The sequence below is a fragment of the Ostrinia nubilalis genome, chromosome 24 (genome assembly GCF_963855985.1).
Source record: "Ostrinia nubilalis chromosome 24, ilOstNubi1.1, whole genome shotgun sequence".
Taxonomy (NCBI): Eukaryota; Metazoa; Arthropoda; class Insecta; order Lepidoptera; family Crambidae; genus Ostrinia; species Ostrinia nubilalis.
The window spans coordinates 11,669,375-11,691,453 of record NC_087111.1 but is presented as its reverse complement, the minus strand read 5'-3'; the positions used below and the strand labels follow the sequence as shown (position 1 = coordinate 11,691,453).

General features: G+C 37.8%; 1 protein-coding gene across 2 annotated transcripts in view; it reads right to left on the bottom strand.

Annotated features, from left to right (window-relative positions):
• The window catches only part of LOC135083695 (protein Skeletor, isoforms B/C), a 59,171-nt gene that overhangs the window by 28,801 nt on the left and 8,291 nt on the right, over window positions 1-22,079 (bottom strand). For both annotated transcript variants that reach the window (XM_063978405.1, XM_063978406.1), the window contains exons 2-3: window positions 20,318-20,697; window positions 4,352-4,583 (exon numbers count right to left, since the gene is read on the bottom strand). In XM_063978405.1, coding sequence (XP_063834475.1) covers window positions 4,352-4,583; window positions 20,318-20,387 — 302 coding nt within the window. In that variant the 5' untranslated portion in view covers window positions 20,388-20,697. The remainder of the gene's footprint in view (window positions 1-4,351; window positions 4,584-20,317; window positions 20,698-22,079) is intronic.

Below are 22,079 nucleotides of genomic sequence, written 5' to 3'. Positions count from 1 at the left end.
TCCAAAATCAGAATATTGAGAAGAAATATTAATTTGTGAAAAAACAGCAAACTGCAACGCTACACTGCCGATGGTTGATAGTGTTTGTTTGTCATGTAAGGTAAACGGCTACTAGTTCGTGATAGTACGTAAGTTCGTAAGTTTTTTTTCTAGCTCAAATAATAAGCAAATGGAATATTATTTATTAAAATTCTTCATTACTATAAAAACTCTATTATTTAAGCTATCTAAAAAACCAAGTACCAACATTGTGGCGCCAAAAATGAGAGCAATACGAAGCTTCAAACTCTCAGAGAGTCAAAAACAGCCGTGCGGCTTGCAAAGGTTGTTCTCACCGTAAGGTTAGCGCTCCAACTTCTTAAGCTTATAAAAAGGCGAAGGAACGTCCATTTAAATAAAACTTGTAATTGTGGTTTCATGAGTTCCTTGACAATTGATTTGGCTTAGAAAAAAGTTATTATGAAAACGTAGAATTCCTTTAAAATTGCGATTAATTGACTCACGAAATAGCGTACATATTATTTTTCGGGTGTCCCCTATTTCGTGACACTACCGATTCAAGGATATTATGGATAACACTTTGATGCTTGGTTTTTAAATAATTATTTATGATAATTTAAATGTAAGTTATGAAACAAATAATGCATTTATTTAAGTTTCTCATGACCTAAATTCGGTATATGTTTCGTTCACTAGAATTTATATGACACGAGTTTGAAGTTCACATATATGACCAATTTTAAGATAAATTAGCATAAGTAGTACCAGCATAATTTTGGTTTTATTTCGATTTGTTTTATTTATCTTTGTTTATTTGTATTGTATATGTGATAGATAATAGTTAATTCACACATTTTGACAAAAATCCATGAATTTTACTTGGGGAATTTGGAATAATCAGTATCACGAAACAAGGAACCGTATTATTGTTACTTTTTTCCAAGTTCGTGATATATAAATGTATGGTGTTAGGTACTTTTATGACACATACCATTAAAGAAATCGACATATTTTTTAGTTTTTAATACTTACCTACCTAAGAAATTAATTAATTACTTACTTTTTATTGTGAGTCATTGGCGTATGGGGTTATTTTCAGGGGGGGGGGGGGCTACCCTCACTTGAAACAGCTCCAGGGGTGGGATTATGGGGAGAAGGGGGGGGGGGGTACAAATAACAAATCAAAATTTTGGCTAGGAAGGGGGGGGGGGTATGTCCCCCCCACATTTCTAATGGTTATATAAATTTTTTCACATATCTATCGCTAGAAATAACAAATCAAAATTTTATGGGTACGAAGGGGGGGGTTAAGTTCCCCCCCTCCCCCCCTACATTTGTAATGGTTATATAAATATTTTCACATATTGTTAGAATTAACAAATCAAAATATTATACTAGACACATTATTTCTTATGAATATTTCAGGTAAGTAATATCGTCAATTTCACATAATTATTTTATTCTAAATTTTTTTTATCGTTTTTAAATTTATTAAACCCTTAATCATTATTAAAATATCCTAACTGGATGCATAAAACCTTATCCCGAAATAGGGGACATGAGTTCACGAACTTAGAAACAGAGCAAAATTTTGTCACGAAACAGGATCCAAACAAGAGGTCCGCAGAACAATTCATATAAAAAAAAGTTCAAACTATAGAACTATAAATTATGTATTAACTTACTGTCAAAAGACCAAAGTTTAGCATACAAAAGCTTTCATACTGATATCATGCTTGGTTATTTTTAAATAAAATGTTAAAGTCGTAAGAGCCTTAATATACCGAAGTAGGGGGCACTTACCTTATTCACGCTTTGATCGCTGAACAAATTCCGAATTTAGCTGTAGAGATTAGGTATTTAGGGATTGCAGAAGGACATAGGCAACATATAGCGCAAACACTTGAAGGGGGTGAAATAGAGAGGGAATCTTTATGGGATATCCACTCCGTCTCTACTTAGAGATGTGAAGACTGCTTGAGGGAGCTTTAGAATAGTTAAAATTTTATAAAAGTCTTTTCGATGTTGGAACGCAGCTATTGTAATTTGATTATGTACTGTCAGTATTTGTTACGCCGACAACTAAATGAAAGGACAATGGGCAAAATGGTACCCGGCTCCAATAGATATGCTTCTAGTGTCATTTGAAAGGTCTTACCAAGACGAACAACTTTTACTATGGCCACCAGCCTCAGATCTGGTTGTGTTCGAAGATAAACATACTTTTTTGCAAAATGGTACCCCGCTCCAATAGTTATGTTTGTAGTGTCATTTGAAAGGTCTTACCAAGACGAACAATATTTACTATGGCCACCAGCCTCAGATCTGGTTGCGTTCGAAGATAAACATACTTTTTGTGTAACCGAAGTATCATACGTGTCCATCGTATGGTACTTAGGTTATGCGAGGCATGAAGGGTTTACTGCTCCAGCATCCTTCCTTAATTATTGATAGGGATAGTTGCGAAATAAATTTTTTATTTGAAGAACTACTACCTACCCCTTATTAATAAAAAGTTATACCTAGGATGAATCTTGAATTAAAATGACATTTCCATGCCAAATGACAATTTAAGCCAGAGTTCAACTAGGGTGTAACTTTTATTAATAAAGGGGTTGGAGTTTTATTATTTCTTAAGGGTTTTATTATGGGTTGCTAAAGCGAATAAACCCACAAGACCCAATAAGTCACAAGATGGACCGACGACCTCATAAAGGTAGCGGGAAGGCGCTGGATGCAGGCCGCCACCAACCGGCCCTTGTGGAAATCATTGGGGGAGGCCTATGTTCAACTGGACGTCCTATGGCTAAAATGATCACAATGATGATGATGGAAGCGAATAAAGGGCTAATAGCTTGGGTAGTTCATCGTAAGTATAATCCTTCCCTTTTCAATGCTTGTTTTAGTTATATTAATAGATTGTAGTCATAATACATACTCGTATACATGGATGATTGTGTTATACTTTCATTATAATACTTAGTGGAATTACTGCTTTCAAAACGTGAATTAGAACTGGCCCCATAGCAGACATTTTTCTACATCTAAAGGCCTTTTGAAATATATATCGGTTATGGCTATTGGAGCGGGTACCACTTTCCATACATTTGTGCCCATCATCCTTAGCTACAGTGATTTAAATTGAAATATGAGACTTTTCGATACACTAAAATACGAGTACGATCACGCATCCGCTCCCGACCACAGCATGAATTGCTTAACGTCTTTATTCGCTACCAAGCACTTCCAACGCGCTACGAGGATCTCCGATCTCAACTCCAAAATATAAATGTTTTCCGATCCCCTAAACCGTTTGCCGTCACGTTGGCATCGCATAACCACATTCGTCACGGTGCACAATTCGACGTGAACGTACGCCGCGTGAATTCCGAATCAATTGGTAACGGCTCTATTGGGCCCCTTGGATCCTGGGGATGGAGTAAGACGACACCCAAAGTGCCCACTTATTCCGAGAATAAGTAAAGTGTACTCAACTATTTGGGTTTTGAAATATAGACGTTTCGGTTGTTTTTACTCCAGTCTGCCAGCTGTAAGAATTTTAAACAGGGAACTGATTAGCTAGGTATTTAGGTATGTCATATTTTAGTTAACATACAAAGTTGGTATCGAGATAAGACTGATTCAGAAGGTCCAGCCGAAATACAGACACTATTGGACACAGACCTCTCGCTCCAAACTGTCGGATCATAATATGTAGAGTGCAGATTGGTGGAATGTATCCGTAAGTGTTCAAGTTACAAAATTTGATTACGTCCTTTGGCGTTTGAAGATTTATCAAGATTAGCTGGTCTTGTGAGCTTGTGACATTAAAATAAAATAAAAATTGCCCAATTTTGAACATGCTTTCCAAAGCACTGATTGTGATAAGACAGAAGTACGCATCATGGCCGGTGCCGTCGTAGGCGAACCCTTTCACGAACACCGTGAACACTTGGCCTCGGATGCCGTGGGCGTACTGCGTCAGCTTGCCTATAAGCCCCCACTATTGGCTGACTTGGCCATACTTCACCACGCAGGCCCAGTGCATTGGTGTTGGTGGTATGTAAGTGACCAACCTTTGATCAGATCAGGTTTAACTGCCTAGTTTGCCTCGTGTTTTCCGAAGCACCTGTGACAAATACCACTAATATTGTCAGAAAGGCCACCCATCACCTCTGATGATTCATCTGACCGATTCCGGCTATGGCGACTACTTCGACTCCCGTTTTGGCAGCACTAGTGCGCCCGAAGATGGCTTACGTAGCCGATCTTCGCGGCAAACCTCCTCGCACATTGAGGGCGTCTGAGAACGCCGCCAATATAATCTCTACTGACACAGCAAGGCACTCACCTCGTAGTGTAATCCTCAGGATACGGCACCAGCGTGCCCTCAGGCGAGGGTTGAGGCGTATCCCCCACCCAGAAGTACGCATCGGGTCCGGTGCCGTCATAAGCGAACCCTTTCACGAACACTGTGTGCTCATCCACGGCGAACACTTGGCCGCGGATGCCGTGGGCATACTGCGTCAGCTTGCCTATAAGCCGGCCGTAGTACGGCTCTGGACGCCGGCATAGGACTGTACCTGGGGAGAAAAGATAGAGAACGTTAAAAGAAGAAGAAGAAGGATCAGTTGCAGGATAGAGACGTTTTACGGTATTTTGGTCTGAGTAGAGCAGGATTAGAAACTACTCCTAACTCTCAGACAACGGTCTCTAACGGTCTTGCTCATTTCTGAATTAGGCCTTTTTGAGATTGTGGTCAAGATGGTACGACAGACATATGACAGTAACACGAGTGAAAATGTTCGTTCACTTAGATTCTTACTACAACAATAACTTATTTATCTATGTAGGTACGTACACAATACATATTTAGTCCCCAAAAAGTTTGAAATCATATTGCTACGAGCTATTTACTGAAAAGCCTTTTGTAAAATGCCTAAAGGTATAAACCTAGATCCTTTAAATATCTCTACACCAAATGACCAAAGTCGTGGCAATGACAACCGCTAAAAGCCAATAATGTATTTCAGTAAAATATGTTTTTCGATAACTCGCATGTTGTCGAGAGATTTAGAAAACATTTATGTGTTAGGATTTAAGAGTCAACATTTTCATGGAATTCAATTTAGTCGCGTAGTCTATTAAATTAACTACTTTTAAGGGGCGCTGTACAATTTGCCATACATTTTTTTCGCACTCGATAGCGAAATGCTCGGTAGGTAAACTCATGGTAGAGCTACTGATCATGAAGTCACACCGATCATATCCGTTAAAAGCCTGTATAATTTCAGCTCAACGTTTTCCAATTACTTCTAGAATCTCCATAGTCCGTAGGCTCTCAGGTGGCCTGCATTGTCCGCGATTGTGTCACTGGACCGATATCACCCATTGTCCGCCTACTCGTGTGCTGACCTTTTTGCGAAGTTTCCAAGCCGTTCTATAGATGCGAATATGTAGAAATTCAGCTATTTGATGTTCATACATCACCCTATTAGTAATTTTGCATCGGGTTTTGGTTTCTTCATTGTTTAAATCAACGGAAAAAGTAACTAAGCAAAGAAGCTGTAAAGTCTACAGATGTTAAGTTATAATTATTGAGAAAGAAAAAATTCATCGAAGTATCAAAATCTTTATCAAAGGCACAAAAGGACAGCTTCAAACCATATGGCATTTCCCCTTAGGGAACCTTTGGACCGAACAGAAATTAGAATATACCTAGAGATTAGTATTTTATGCTTTTTATAGTCATATTAAACTTTACGAATGTTGCGTATAAGACTCTGCTACAATCTAAAGACGGGCAGAATCAGTTACCTAAGTAGCAAAGATTGTAATAATGAAACAATTGAAAACGATAAGACAAGTCCCACATTCAATAGAGTCCATGATTTATGACCGGCCTGTAAGCCAAGAGCTCCCTCAATTTGACGGTGTAACGCGCAAATCGCCGGCTAGGAAACAATAACAGCTCTGCGACTTTGCCAAAGTGGGATCTCATTATTTTGCGCGAGGGGACTTGTAGGGTAGCCAGATATTTGGGAAATACCGAAACTCACTTTATGGGCGCTTTAATTTTAGACGTTTCTTGGACGTTTGTCATGCGTTTGCAAGACCGCACACCATTGGTAATTGTCAATTTTATTCCAACGGAGTTATCATACAATTTACAGTGTAAATTGTATGACAACTGCAAACGCACGAAACGTCTACATTGAAAGCGTCCTATAAAAGTGGTTACGATTACTGATAATGCACACGTAAAATGACAACGTTTGTTGGTAGGTAACGAAATTAGTGTAAGAGCGCTAACTTCGTCGATATCGGCGGTAGTGATATGTGACATAACAGAGTTGTTACCAAGTCTTCTGAACCATATCTGCAGTCTCCTGACGGTTTGACATAACAAAACACCTTCCTGCACTGCTCTACTACCGCACGATATGCTTTTAATTTGTCTGTCTGTACAATTCCCTTGCTCGCTTGCAAAAGACAAAATTCTATAAAGAGCTGTTGATCAAACAATAAAGCAATATCCCAGCTCAACACAGTCTGTCTAATAATTTTAAAGAACCATTTGGTGAACCTCTGCTTAATATTCAAGCTCATAATACGATGGTTTCAGGTTTGATTTCCAATATTAACCAATCACAAGCTCGAATTCATTTCAAATGTGTAGATTCGTCCTTGAGCACGTCCCAGTAAAAGGCCATAGACACCCTAGCTTAGCCCGTTGCCTGGCAACCTGTACGTAGAGATGCGTCGATGTTACGCGTTTAATACTTATAATGTACTCCCACTCCCTGGGGAAGGTTCGTTTTACAAGGTTAAACTCATCTCGTGAGGAAACGACGTGTGTTGATAACTTCGTTTGTGATGCAGTGTTGATGAAATTCACGTTCGAATTGATGTTAAAGCATTTGTTTATAGTGACAATGTCATTTTAAAACGCGGTTCCTAAGCTCTATCTAGCGTTTAGGTTTCAATTGCTTAGGTACCTGTTTTATTTAAATTTTATTTGCTTAAATACTTGTTGTGTCTATGGCCCATTGAAAATGCATGAAAATTCTATTCGTTCATGTGAAAAACACCCTGAAATACCTAAATCTATCACTAGATAGAGATGCGTTGTTGTGTACCGCACATACTTGTAAGTAACTTGCAAAAAAATATTCTGTCTTAGACCAAACATTGGTCACCTTTTATTGTGTAACGATGAGTGTGTGTAATTATTTTTTATGTTTTTATTAGCTTCTATTGTTCATACCATTAGGTACTTATTTTAAAAGTCGTTCATTAATGTGTAAAAAGACATGCCGTGCCACAACATTCATGTAGGTCCCACAATAAATGTCGAGGAATTTCAACATAAAACGAATAGACAATCACGACGCGACACTGCACAACAGTAATACGATGTGACAATAATTTCCGACAGGGGGCGTTTACCGCACCCGAAAGGCGCAGACCTCGCACCTACCCTCAACTTTAAACCTTACTACCCGCCGATAAAATTTAAATTCGTTTGGTGGATCGTTGTTTGCCGTGTCCGTGATCGATCGGATAAAAAGCGAAATAGTTGAAATTCGAATCGATTTCGTTTTTCGCAGAGTCAGCGAGGGGTTGTATGATGACGTCATTAAAGAGGACCAGGGCATTGACGCTTTAGACATTCGATAAGCCATTTGGTGTCAATGGAAACCTGCTCTACTTTTTAATTTTATACAGGGTGAAATTGGAATTTTCATCCTTTTAAAATAAGATTCTACTTTTATTCTGCTACTTTTTACAAGGTTTTAATTATTTCTATTTAACTCATTGTATTTCTCGACCAAACAAGAGTAGTTAAATAAAAAATCGTCAGTTATTCCACATTTTGACATTTATTTCCCATACTAAAACTGTCAATGTGCTAGTTATACCAGGAGTTATTCTCGGATAAAAGTTTGGTCGAATCGGCCCTTAGTAGAGTAGAGACTTATTTTAAAAGGATGCCAACTATTCAATTTCACCCTGTATAAAGTATTTTTCTTAGGAGGCGTTTCTTAGTAGCAGCTAAGTTTTCTATTGATAAAAATAATCTGTTATTTTGAAACGGATTAAAGTAAGCTTCAGAGTCAGACGCTTATTAACTCAGATAATAAAAAACTGTTTGTACAGATTATTTTTTGACTAGACAGATGCGTTGTTAGCCTGATATTTTTTTACGAGTAAGCAACATAAAATTGCGAACTTAAAAGGTAGAGCAAATCACTCTACAATTTTAATGTTGTAAAGTACTCACCTATTATCCTACCAACGACATGAAATACCACAGTGTCTGTACAATTTTTGTATCTATGATAAACTGTAAATGAAACCTGTTTTGAGACAAATAAATACTTTATATTTCTATTGTACTTTCAAATAAAAATTACTTAGGTAGGAACATAGGTTACTCACCTACTTTTACTACCTTGCTAAATAGTGCAAGAACTAGGTACCTAAAGCTAAAAAACACACTTGTATTCAGTTCAAAAATGCATAACTCCCCTAATTCAAATCATGATCTGTCAGTCAATTATCAAATCATCCATCAGCACAGTCAACTATCCAGGGTGGGGGTTGGGGGGTGTTTATCTAATATCCTAAGCGGAACTCTGCGCCCCATTACGGGATATTTTGATTGACGGACTCGCCCCAAAGATTCTGACGACAGGGGGACGATAGGGTTGGCGATTTCACTCTACACTAAAGAAAATCTACATTCTATTATAAAGAGGAAGGATTTGATTGTTTGTTTGAATTAAACAAGCACTAAAACCATTAGAATCCCACAATAGCTTTGATGAACATATCCGATTTTTTTACTCCGTCATTTTCAGCAATTCACAACTCTGTCAGCCAGTCGTGCCAGCTAGTTTGAGTATAAAACATCGTGCAAGAATGTATTTTTGTTGCTTGCTCAAAATAGCTGAATTGCTTCAAAGCTCAAAATAGCTTAATTTGTCCAGTTTACACATTTGGGGATTAATTTTTGTCTATATCATCTGTCATCCACTTGGATTGTCTAGAAGAGATCGTTTCCTAGCGATAAGACCGTTTAAATTGTGCCATTTTAATGTGGTTATTCCTTTTACTTGACAGCTTTGCTACAATTCCCGAGATATTGTCCACTAATGTTGAGGTAAGTCTCAATGAGACTCGTTTCACTGTAAAATACTCGTGAAACTCGCGTAAAAACGTGACATAAAAACTCATTTTACTTTGCAAGTAGGCTTTTAAAAAGCACTTTTACACGTCCCAGTATTAACTCTACCAATGCTTCGGGACAGTACATGGGCCAGTGCTGAAAGTAAATGGGAGTGCTGAAATATTATTTACGTCCCATAAAGTTAGATTGAAGCTCTCGTTAGAGTCTTCGGAAAAACTGTACCTATTATTCTTCGCTGAAGGCACAGCCCTAGCGTGTCGGTATCACACGTACACTTTAATACAGTTTTGTCCCGACATTTGGATCCTCGTTTGTCGATCGATGCCCATTAATCTGCGAGGGGCCGCGTCTCGGTAATAGAGGCTCTTTGCTGATGCTTTAACCGCCAGTTTGTTTTATTTCGGCAATTGGCTAGTTCAGAACGAAATAGAGCCTTCAAAACTTGTAAAATATAGCATTGAAAATCCCCAATTTCTCCTAAACTATTTAAAGTATAAAAACTATATAAAAAATGTTTTATAGCATGGTTCACCAACTTTCTTTGAATTATCTTTCTAATACTTTTAATCCTTTTCATTTCGAAAAATAGGTGTGCGTCAGAACTGCGGGTGGGGTATCATAAAATCAAATGAAAGATGTATTTTATGTTAGAACATGAAAACTACATAGTAGCTCCGAAATCTGCTGTTTTGTACATATTTAAATATTAACTTTTACTATTATTAAGACCACCTAAATTGTACCGCCAGTTGTGACTTGTGTTTCTTTTGTTATTTTTTTCGACAATAGATTGTAAGTCGCGTGCTCACAGCATAATCACTTGAATATCAATACCTAGGGTAGGTAACTACATCAGTCATTATGGAAGCTTTTTAGGCTAATTGTTTAGGCAGATCGTGCCGCTCTACTTACGAAAATAAGGATAATGCAATTCCTAAATTTATTCGTTCGCTCTTTAGCATTCTAGAGGGGTACCACGACGAAATGTGTCTCGAAGGCCGACTCTAGTTAATCTTCGGAACAAGGTTCTCCCATTCACACTGCTCTCTAAATTGAGCCGACATCGTAGAGTGAATGTAAAGTTTTTATTCTTTGTAACCATTTTGAATTTTGTAGTTTCAATCAAAAGGCATTTTCTAAACTATTCTTTAAATGTACACTTCATTCAAGGTACTTAAAAGGAAAAAATATAAAATCCGGCCGAGTGCGAATCGCACTCGAGCACAGAAAGGTCCGTACAACTTTGCTTCTAACTTTTCATGATTCTAGTTCGGTAAATATCCTGAAGTTTTGTTTCCTTGATTGCATTGATTTATTTTACCGCAACTGATTCCCGAGAAAAGTGTATTCTTTAAAGAAGACGTGATATTTTTTCCTTAAGAGGTAAGAAACCCAAACGACAGCTCGTTGATTTTCACTAAAATCTCAACTCAGAATAAAAATCAATCGGCCAAATCTCAAGACCCCTCTCAATGAGTGCTGAACTCAAATCGTATGCACCCCCATCGATCAGCTGGACCCCATCCATTATGGTAATGCCAGTTAAGGCCACCCTGTTAATCCTGAGGGGAAATCACTTCCCTAAACGCATTTTTAGTTAAGTGTTTCGAAGGAAAGAACTGGAGAATGGTTCTTAGTGAACTAACAAGACGAATTCATTATTATTGGATGGGACCCTAATAAATGTTTCTAATTTCACCTGATGTTAGGCGAAGCACAATCGATATTCATTTTACGGCTGTGGCAGATGATATATTACAACGAGAGAGGCATTTTGTCCAACAGTGGACGTCATTTGGCTGAAACGTACGAAAGAACTTAGGTCGCTACTGAAACCATGATAGCTGATACGCTCACAATAGATTTAAAATCAAAATCAAAAATATTTTATTCAGTTCTGACCAGTATTTTGGAACTTAAATAGATAAAACGTGGAATTAAAAGCATTAATATGATCGGCAAGTTTAAGTAGCCTCGATTGTCAAAATTCCCATAATTCAGATTACTGCACGGGAATGCGAACGAATCCGCGGGCAATCGCGTGTATTACAAACACAACAGCAGGATAAAACTCTCAACGTCTTTCCACACACCGCATCGAATCGGAGCCCCACTCGTTTCTGCTGACATGAAGTAAGAAGGCACAGAAAGTCCACTTTGTACCTTCTATAAAATAAAAAAGACATAACTAAATAGAGTAAGACTAAATTCCAAATGTGCAGGTGGGAAGAACACTTTACATATCCTAGTTCAAACTTAACTCACACTTGAGCAACCATATACAAACTTCAGGCTAATGTAAAAGTGACTTTTACCTTTATTGTTATGCATATAGGTACTTCTGAATTTCAATGGCAAAAAGGACAGAAATTGTGTGTTCATAAAGTTCACCCACCATTAACACTCATAATTTTTTCAGATTTTTTTCAAATGCTGCAAAATGAAACTTGTGAGAAGTTGCAAAGTTTGCTTTGCATTTTTAAAAATATCTCGATGAACCGAAATAATTTAAAGAACTGTAAGCTACAGAAGTGAGGCACGAGTAAGTTACGCCCGAATTCACCATCAATCCCTAATTTTTAAGTGACCCCTATGAAAACGAAATGCCTGTTATGTGTTACCATAGGGGTCACTTAAAAAATAGGGATTGATGGTAAAAACGGGCATTAGTCTCTTACGAGTCAGTTAGAGTGGGCTTACTATTCCAATTTGTGTTATGACATCCGAAAATCCATCGAGCAGCAATCGTTCGAACTCGGGAGGGCTGTATAAACACAATACCCTCTAACAGAGGGCGGCTGTACTTAGGGAGCTTGGCTTTTGAAATATTAAAAAACTAAGAGGTGTGGGACGAGACTGTTATGTTGCAAGAACCGGGACTAATCTGCTATGCTTTAGGGATTGGGAGGAAACGAAATTATTTTTATTATGGGGCAGTTTCAAAATGACTTTTGAATTGGACAAAATGTAGAGTTCAACAAAAAATAAGTCTCTTTTAAAATGTGGAACTTGCCCAAAGCATAAATAGTAATATTTAACTTCTATAATCCTAGCAGCCAACGCGAACAATGACTGATTGATATCCTATTAGTAACTTTCATCGTCTATTTCTCCCGTTTTCTCGACAAATGGTGGCCTCTATAGGACACTTCTCTCAGCAGATCCCATGTTTCTCTACATATACCAAAATTAATCCACCTATTTAGGCATGGAAGCATGAGTGTATCTTTCTATCCGACTGCGCCAGAAGGAGGGTTATGTTTTTATTAATTAATTAATTAACAAAGGCTCGAATAATTAGGGTGCCTACAGAATTTACAGATTACGAACTGTCACGATATCAATTTGCTACTTGAAAAATTCTTTATTTTTTCAACGATCGTTAATCGCGAACCCTGAAGACATACCCTAAGGGTACTTTTATTCGACAGTTAGTTTTTTACCGCCTATAAACTAGAGATTCGAGGTTAGCTTTAACTGCGCGTGTTACGACGGTCTGAGCTGCTGAGATATGGGAAGGAATGGATTTAGGGAAGTGTTTTAATAAATGGGCATTCGGTTTCTTATTGTGACTTCTATTAGGTACCAATAACACACGCCTTGTCCCATTTATTTGTATTTAAAAAATCATTATCATCTTAGCCATTGTACCTACGTCCACTGTTGAACATAAGACTTCCCGAAACATATTTTACATAGAGTTAAGTAGACGCCAGCAGGAGGTTATGTACGCAGTCATAATATTTATGCATAAAATCATCATGATATCAGGGTTGAGATCCCAATTTGTCACTAGTGAACGCGATACAATATTTGTCATATTATATCACAAAATCGTTATTTACAAAATGTAACTGTACTGTATCGCAGAGAACTATAAGACGTAAGAAAGAACTAAGAACGAAGAGTAAGACTTATAGGCTGGGTTACACCATCTTAATTTGACTATCTGAAATCTGTCAAACTCCAAAATACACCGGTTATCGTTATAGTTACGGTTAGGTGGTGCAATTCAGCTTTATATTGTATATACAAGCAAAACTTGTTAAACTAAGCTCTATTTTGAGTTATGTTACTACTGAAATAATACTCGGTACGTGCTTTCGGGAACATGTAGGAACTCAGAGTTCTCAATAGAAGTTAATAACGGATTTATTTATATTTTGCGACTTTAGCGTCTTAGTTGGCTGACTTACACCCGTATTCACAAACGATGCCAGCTTAAGTGAAGCAGCAAATCGAATGCACAGCGTTGAATAGAGCTCTGTGATTGGTTCATGTGTGACCCTGTGCGTCCACGCGCATTGTGAGACCTTATAGTAAGTAGTGAATACGGGCGTTATTATACCGTGTTGCTAAGTGAAACCATCTTGAAATTGTGTCAACAAAAAGCCAAGCGGATATTTATTGGATTGTGAGTGTTCTTCGTAATCAACCAAACAATGCAGTAGAAGCGTGGGAATAGCTCTGTTTCCTGAGGTGCTTGAGAATTGGCACAGGCAGTAATAATTACTTCTTAGATCGTAATATTGATGCGACTATTTCTTAAATCGTAGTATTCTTAAGTCGTAGTAGATGTGATTTTGCAACAAAAATTTAGTCTAGTAGAGGTTTCAGAGTTGGTCTTTCAATTCGAAGGATTTGGGATCGAGTCCTATTTTGGAGTAATGAAAGCATTTCATGCTTGTATGTTCTATTAACTATGTCAGATACATTTTTCTATACAAATAATAAAGAGGGGTGGGGGACAGTTACAAAAAAGGAAACCAGAATTAGATTTCCACGGGGCATACATAAATGTTACTTTGCGTTGTCACTGAATTACAAAACAAGCGATCATAGGTTCAAATGTTAGGAAAAGGACGCTAAAACTACATTACATTACATCCACCTCCTATGTTCTTCTGATTAATTTCGTTGCGGGTCCAATGACAGTTTAGCTTTCCCCCGGGACAAACTTGACCTTCACTGGTTGGCTTTTATTGGCGGTCAAGCTGTAGATCCTGGCTACACAGGAGTTGCAGCGGTGGGAAAGAGAGGTGGGAATAGTCCCGTTACAACATTACATACAACTTGCTTACAATAGCTCTTATTTTGTTTAAATAACAGGCCCTACGATTGATGATATTAATGAACGACGATCAACGCAGTTTTGGGACTACCTATGCCATTCCCATCTCTCGTTCCCATCGCATCTTCTTTTTAAATTAAAAGATAAAATTCACTCTAAATACTGATTTAGTCTATGTATTTAGAGGAGGAGCCTGACTCTCGTCACACAGGTTAACCATATACGAGAGCGGCACATATTTTGTAATTGTAAAGTGTTTATTGAATAAAGGTATTTTCATTTTCATTTTTCACTTTTCATTTTCATCGCTTTAACCCCTGTACAGCCACGATCTAGCTCGACTGCCAATGTAACTTAGACTGCACAGATTTTTACATACGGGGGTTAATTTGAGACACCTAACTCTTCCTTTGTGCTGTCCAAGTGGGTACTTGTGCGTAGACAAGCGTCGGGCACGTTGCGAGTTGTCTTGATGGTCTCCTTGATAACGCAGTACCGTCAGCATCTTAAGGCCCAGCCTTACACCTTCCTACTTTAACTTTGACAAACGTCAAAAATCTGTCAAACTCCATACAAAAACACCGGTTATCGTCATAGTTACGGTCAAAGTTAGGTGGTGCAACTCAGCCTTAATATTTTACTGTTATTTTGATTTTCTTTTTACCCGATCGAGTTGACTGGCAGCCGTGACGTCACATCGACGCTCTGGTAGGGTAGGTGTGCGGGTGAGTGCGAGGAAGAGTCGCATTCAGTGAGGTGCCAGTTAGCTCAATCGGGTTACATTTTTTCAGCGACGTTGAATAAGGGTTCAGGCCTTCCACATGCTCACAAACACATGAGAAATGTACGCTCTCACAAGTTCCAAGGATACTAGAGCCCTCACTTCCATCATAAAAGTTATCATATTTATCATTTGAGACAGAGTTAAACAGAGGTGGGGTTTTAAAAATGAAAAATGTTTACTGCCTAAAGAGTTATTTATAAATTGTTTAAAATTAACAAAACCTGCTATCACGCGGGCATTATTTCGAAGTTGACAATAAGCCCTTGATTTTATCAATGAAACCAGTTTTCCTAGTAAGGCACTGCCAAGACTTTTTCATCACTGTCTTGCTTACATTTAAATAAATATGATTTACTAAGAATAAACTCGCTCACCGTTAAATTATGTTTACAAGAAACCTACAGTAATTCGTGAAATTGAAAATGTATTGCTCTTTTTGAGTAAAAGTAAAAGTAATGAACACTGACGAACTTCAACGAAAAAGCTCAGTCATAAGCTTTTTGAAGTAGTTTCAGAATGCCAAAGTTAAATAATATTGAAGGTAATTACTGGAACCTGTACAATTTTCTTCTTATTTGGTCTGCTCATTTCCACGTGAAGATTTCCAGGTAGAGCCACATCACACACGCTACTTTTAGCATAGACGATTGGCAATTTAGTCGCTTTTTAGAAGCTGAATGCAGCGGCGACCACACATTTCACACACTTAAAATCGTCAAATGGGGCGGTTGAGGCGCTTTTCGACAGCAGTCGCTAAAACGCTTGAAACACCAAACGCGGTGATTGAGGCGCTTTTCAGAAGTTCGACAGCAGTCGCTAAAACGCGCGATTCCGATACCGCGTCCGAATGTATGAAGTCACAAAATCGCGCTGCTGCATCGATAGAGTCGCTAAAACGCGCGATTCCGTAACCGCATCAGAACGCTTGAAGTTGCAAAATCGCGCTGCTGCACCGATAGATTCGCTAAAACGCTCGATTCCTTTATCGCATCCGAACGCATGAAGTCGCGAAATCGCGCTGCTGCATCGATAGAGTCGCTAAAACGCGCGATTCCGTTAAGGTTTAGCCAAACCAACGCGATCAGCCGGCGTGCAGCGATGGCGATCAGACTTAAAAGCATCGATCGCCATCCCTGCACACCAGCTGATCGCGTTGGTTTGGCTGAACCTTTATCGCGTCCGAACGCATGAAGTCGCAAAATCGCGCTGCTGCATTGATAGAGTCGCTAAAACGCGCGATCCCATAACGCGTCCGATCGCATGAAATCGCAAAATCGCGCTACTGCATCGATACAGTCGGAAAATCGCCGATCGCCGACGCTAAAAGTACTGTCTGCTGTGGCCCGTACCGGGCACTGACCCCTGCGTATCAGAATGTGAACTCTGTGACCTCATGCACTGGTGACAACTGCCGGAAATTTTGACTTCAGCAATTTTCAGGCATTTTGCTGACATGAAAACAGGTTTCCTTTGAAATTTCAATACCTGGTTGTATTTTTCAATTCACATTAAACTTTTCAATTGTGAATAGTAAATTACTTTTATGGGGCACGTTAACGTGAAGTAGATAGTTTAGAATAGAATAGAATAGAAAAACCTTTAATTGACACGAAAACACAAATGAAAATTAACAAATAAAAGAAGAGAAAACAAAAAAAGAAAAAACTTTAGTAGTTAGTTTCAACCTTAATTTAAGATTTATGACGAAAAGTCTCTGAATCTGATGAATGAAGTGGCAAATTAAATGACATAAGAAATATAATATTTTCAAACGAACCTTTTCTCCGAACCTCTTTTTCCAGAAGGAAAATTTATGAAAAATGGTCTTTTTATAATACAATAGTTCTAAAATTCAAGTGAGTAGAGTGTGAACTCTAGTCTTACCATGCTTCAGTCAGTAATTTTTGCAAACGATTTTTAAAGTAATTGCGAGTGTATAATTTCAGTATCTTGCAAAATTATTGTAATATTTTTTTCCCAACCATACATCTACAAAACGTGACTATGAGTGAAGCACTAACTGCGGCCAGGATAATAAACCACGAAGGCTGAGTTACACCATCTTACTTTAACTTTAACAAAAGTCAAAAATCTGTCAAACTTCATACAAAATGCACCAGTTATTGTCGTCATCATCATTTCGGCCATAGGACGTCCACTGCTGAACATACGCCTCCCCCAATGACTTCCACACCGCACGGTTGGTAGCGGCCTGCATCCAGCGCCTTCCTGCTACCTTTATCAGGTCGTCGGTCCACCTTGTGGGTGGACGTACCACGCTGCGTTTTCCGGTACGTGGCCTCCACTCCAGAACTTTGCTGACCCATCGGCCGTCAGTTCTGCGTACTATGTGCCCTGCCCATTGCCACTTCAGCTTGCTAATCCATCGTGCTATGTCAGTAACTTTAGTTCGTTTACGGATCTCCTCATTTCTGATTTGATCTCGTGAAGAAGTGATTATTGTCATAGTTACGGTTAAAGTAAGTTGGTGCCACTCAGCCTCAGAATCTGAGCGTTTCCCAACAGACCGGTTTCAAGCCTCTCAAGTCTACACCTGCACGTTTCGGTATTTCTATTATTATGCCATAATTGTCTATTAAGTCATAGACAAAGTTCATCAACTGCTTGATGGCTTTATTTAAAAGCTAGTGCTTTTGCTCTCGGCTTCGCCTGCGGGAAATTCAGTTTGTCACAGATCTTTATATGTTATTCTGATGTATTTAAACAATAACCCCCTTACTAATAAAATTTACGCGCTCGTTGAACTGTGTTTTAAAGTGACGGTATGGAAATGTCATTTTATAACAGTGTTCAACAACTGTGTAACTTTTTATTAGTAAGGGGGTAACACTGTAAAGTTTAATTCTACTATAACTTACCGCATCAAAATCGGTTACGTAGTTTTAAAAATCTAAGCATATTACATAGGGACATACAGCGGAAAAAGCGACTTTGTTTTATAGGATTTTATGTGATTTAGGTAAGCGAGTTGTGATACAATTTTCCGTTCAAGACAACTTGTCCAGTAGAGTCTAGATGTATTTAAAAACCTACCACACTGGCCTTTGCGGTACTATGTTTACACCCGGATGTCCTTGTTTTTGTCGTAAGTCACTTAGGTACGATGTGTCTACAATGATGCGTTAAGTTCTTACAACGTTGACCTTGACGATCAAATTAAGTATTTTGATTAATCACTGACCAAAAACATTGCTAATTGCATTTTTGTCGGATCGTATTCTTTTTTGTTTAGATTTGACGATTTGCAAAAAAAAATTTGAAGTCAGCCTCTTAATTATCTTACCTATGACCAATTTTTTCATGAATTATGAACTTAGTCATTCTGTAATATGGTACAAAGTCAATTAAGTTAAAATTTGTGGTAGATTGATGTGCTACCGATCATTGTAGAAGGTAGATGTTATAAATACCTATAACATACAACTTCGATAAAGGCAAAATTAATACAAAAGCAACGTTTTGTGAATTCGTGGAATCAGCCCACAGATGACATAAAATTCCTATTTACAGACGTAAACAAAGTATTTGAGTTTCCTTCCTTAAGATTCTCTACAATTTATTGGCTATTTTTTAATTGCTACAATAAAATCTAAGTATAAACATATTGTTATGACCTAGGTGTGTTATGATTAGATCTAGACATCCTTGCTCCGACCTACACCTGTGTACTAGGTACCTATAATAATGTGTGGCGTGGTCACGTTTATTTCAATATCAAGGTATGATCTAATACCATACCTTAACTAAGTATATTGGCCAAAGCTGTATGTACCTGTTATTGGCATACATACGGGTACATACTAAACTTCTATAAGTAAGATTTTCATGTAAATACTTAGTATGTAATGTTGTTGGTATGCCTCAATCAATAAAATAAAATAAAATACCGTAAATAGGCTAAGAGCTTAAAGGTGCTAAATTATGACATACTAGCTTTCCGCCCGCGGCTTCGCCCGCGTGGATTTTTTTCTGTCGCTGAAAAACTTATTCGCGCGCGTCCCTCTTTCAAAAACCGGGATAAAAACTATCCTATGTCCTTTCCCGGGACTCAAACTATCTCTATGCCAAATTTCATTAAAATCGTTTCAGTGGTTGTGGCGTGAAAGAGAGACAGACGGACAGAGTTACTTTCGCATTTATAATCTATATATATAAAAGAAAGTCGTGTTAGTTACTTCGCTTATAACTCAAGAACGGCTGAACCGATTTAGCTGAAAATTGTCAGGGAGGTAGTTTAGAGCCAGGAGAAGGACATAGGATACTTTTTATCCCGTTCGAAATAAAAAACAAGTCTGCTTATTTATTGCCATTAGGCGGAACAAAGTTCGCCGGGTCAGCTAGTATTAGTATAGATATTAGTACAGATTTATACACCATTGCGTTGAGATATACGTTTAAGGATCTCTCCAACTTTTAGTATATGTAGAGCTAGTCGAATAAAGATTTGGTAGCTACTGGTATTATAGTCATAGTCATAGTCATAGTCATATATGTTTATTACTCTTGATCATGAACACCTTACAAGTAACAAGTTAGATTTGCCACAGCTGGGCATTGTGTTTTTCATTATAAATCTATCCACCATTAACTACTATAACCTAAATAATAAAAAGAAACGTTCCAGTTAAACTATCTTATCTTAAGGTTATCGTAACTATAAGTTCATTAGTTTGTGACTCTTTTCTTATTTTGTGGTTCCTACTTATTTTATTGCTTACTTGGTGTGGTGTCCTACTTATTAAAGATTCTCTAATCTAACTTTGAGACTGTATTTTTTTGCTCTTCTTTCTCTACAAACCAATATTAAATTCATATTTTATTCAGCAAAGAAAAAGCTAACTATAGAACATGTTTAACTTTGACAGTGACAAAGTTATTTCAAGAAAACCCAATAACTTTTTAAGTTACTCAACCACAATCTCTTCCTGCGTATTTCGTAATGCACATAAATTGATAAAAGTGTTACTTTCCATTTACTAAAAGTCACCTCTTCGTTACATATGGATGGCCGAATAAGAATTTGAAAAAAAAAACTCTACATTTAGGGAAAAATATTATTTAACCAATTTAATAGAGTTAAACGAGTCTTTGAACAATCAAATAGATCCTATTTATTAATTATCATTTCTTAGATGCAATCGTAAGTTAGAGTTACTCAGACATCAGCTACCAAACTATTTTCCATGTGAGGAAGATTGTCAAAGGCTCGTCTTGCTAGTTCCCGAAGGAAGAACAACAATTGACTTACCGGCATGCAGAATCAGGATCGCGACCGCCGCGCCAGCGAGCGAACGAGGGGGCGTCTCCTTCGACCCCATTGGACGGCTCTGCGCGCCCTTCCACAATATAATAATATACAACCTTCAACCCCCAAAACCTCTTTCTCAACCTCCTCGGTCACTTTTTTAATTTCACTCTTTAATTTGCAACTTTTCTCACTCGCGGAGGGCACCGGCGCTCGCTGCGGACTGTCGGTCCGTAACTCACTTTCACTCCGCCTTGCAACATCGTATATTGGATTATATCACTGTGTTTGCTCTTCGGAACACGTTGTTTTGACCTTAAAACTAATTATTGTCGTCGTTTCTTCTCCAGTCTGCCTTTTTGTTTTGTTGATGTTTGTTTTGTCTGGAATTAATTGGTTTGTTAGTGGATGAATTTTAGAGGTCAATGCACTTGTAAAAATACATGTGACCTAGCAATAATAAAAGAGCAAGGTTGTTGGTGTGTCGTCCAGCGAGTGACTTTACTAATAAACTTATTTGTTTATTTAAATAAATACTTTTTTATTAACGCGAGACTCTACCAATTTAGAATGTCATGGCAAGAATAATGTGCCTTTTTAACCGTTTTATAAATATTATTTTTTAAATGTTAATTATTTTTTAATACCTAGAATATCTGTCGAATTAAAAAATAACAACACATTCAAAATACAAAAATCTGATAAAAAACATAAAAACATGCATGTTCTACAATAAACGCTAACTTACTTCTACTTAGCTTAACACTACGTAAACTAAAAGCCATACATGCAGGCGGAAATTAGTTCACCGGCAAGTTTGGCAATAAGCACAAGTACTGCATCGAGGATTGTGGAACTTGCAACATTATGTCACAGTGTCACATTGAGCTCAGTTATGTTTAGGGTATAAGGGTGTAGGTAGACAGACGCAACGTTTCCAAGAACTTTACCTACAGGACCATAAAAGAACTAAGATGGGACTGACGTACATTTATGTAAAAGCTCCTAAATAAATAAAGAAAAAAAAGAAGTAAGACCAAAACCGGGCCCAAATGCGCATTTATTTATATTCCAAAAGTCTTATTTTTAGTTCATGATAAAGTGAGTCACATCTTCTCAAGATTTTCCTTAGAGTGTTTCGTAATAGATCCAAAGTCATTTAAGAAACTAGTTAGCATAAAAATGTTTAATTTTTGTTGAATACTGTAAAGCCTTATTTTGTAATGACAGGCTGACTTATTTATTTCTTAAACTTAAATGCAAAATTTTGAACATAAAACGTGCTCGTATAACGCGGGTGAAGTCGTGAGCAAAAGCTAGTATATTTATTTATTCTTTATTGTTTAAAAGCAGTCAAGTGAACTATACTGCAACTACGACAAAGTCATCAAGTCATTACGAGTACGATCTTGATCTAGTTGCAGAGGCGATGGAAAGGTAAAAGCTGGTTTCTTACGTAAGCCGTCTTGATGCTTGATCGATTAAATGGACACGTTACACCACTAGTCAAGAACAGTCAGCGACAAAAAGTTAGTGACACCCAAAGTGGCCAAATAGTTGATAAAACAACCTTATTCCAATTGTAACAAAGACGTGTTGCGAACATTTTGCCTACTTTGGGTGTCACGAACTATTTGACGCTGACTGTGACGCATTTGTAAAATGATGTTTTTGTCTATACTTATAATAAGTTTGTAGAGAGGTCAATTCTGTACATGAAATATATTTTCAAAATAACTATCAGGGGGTGATTAGTGATCGATAC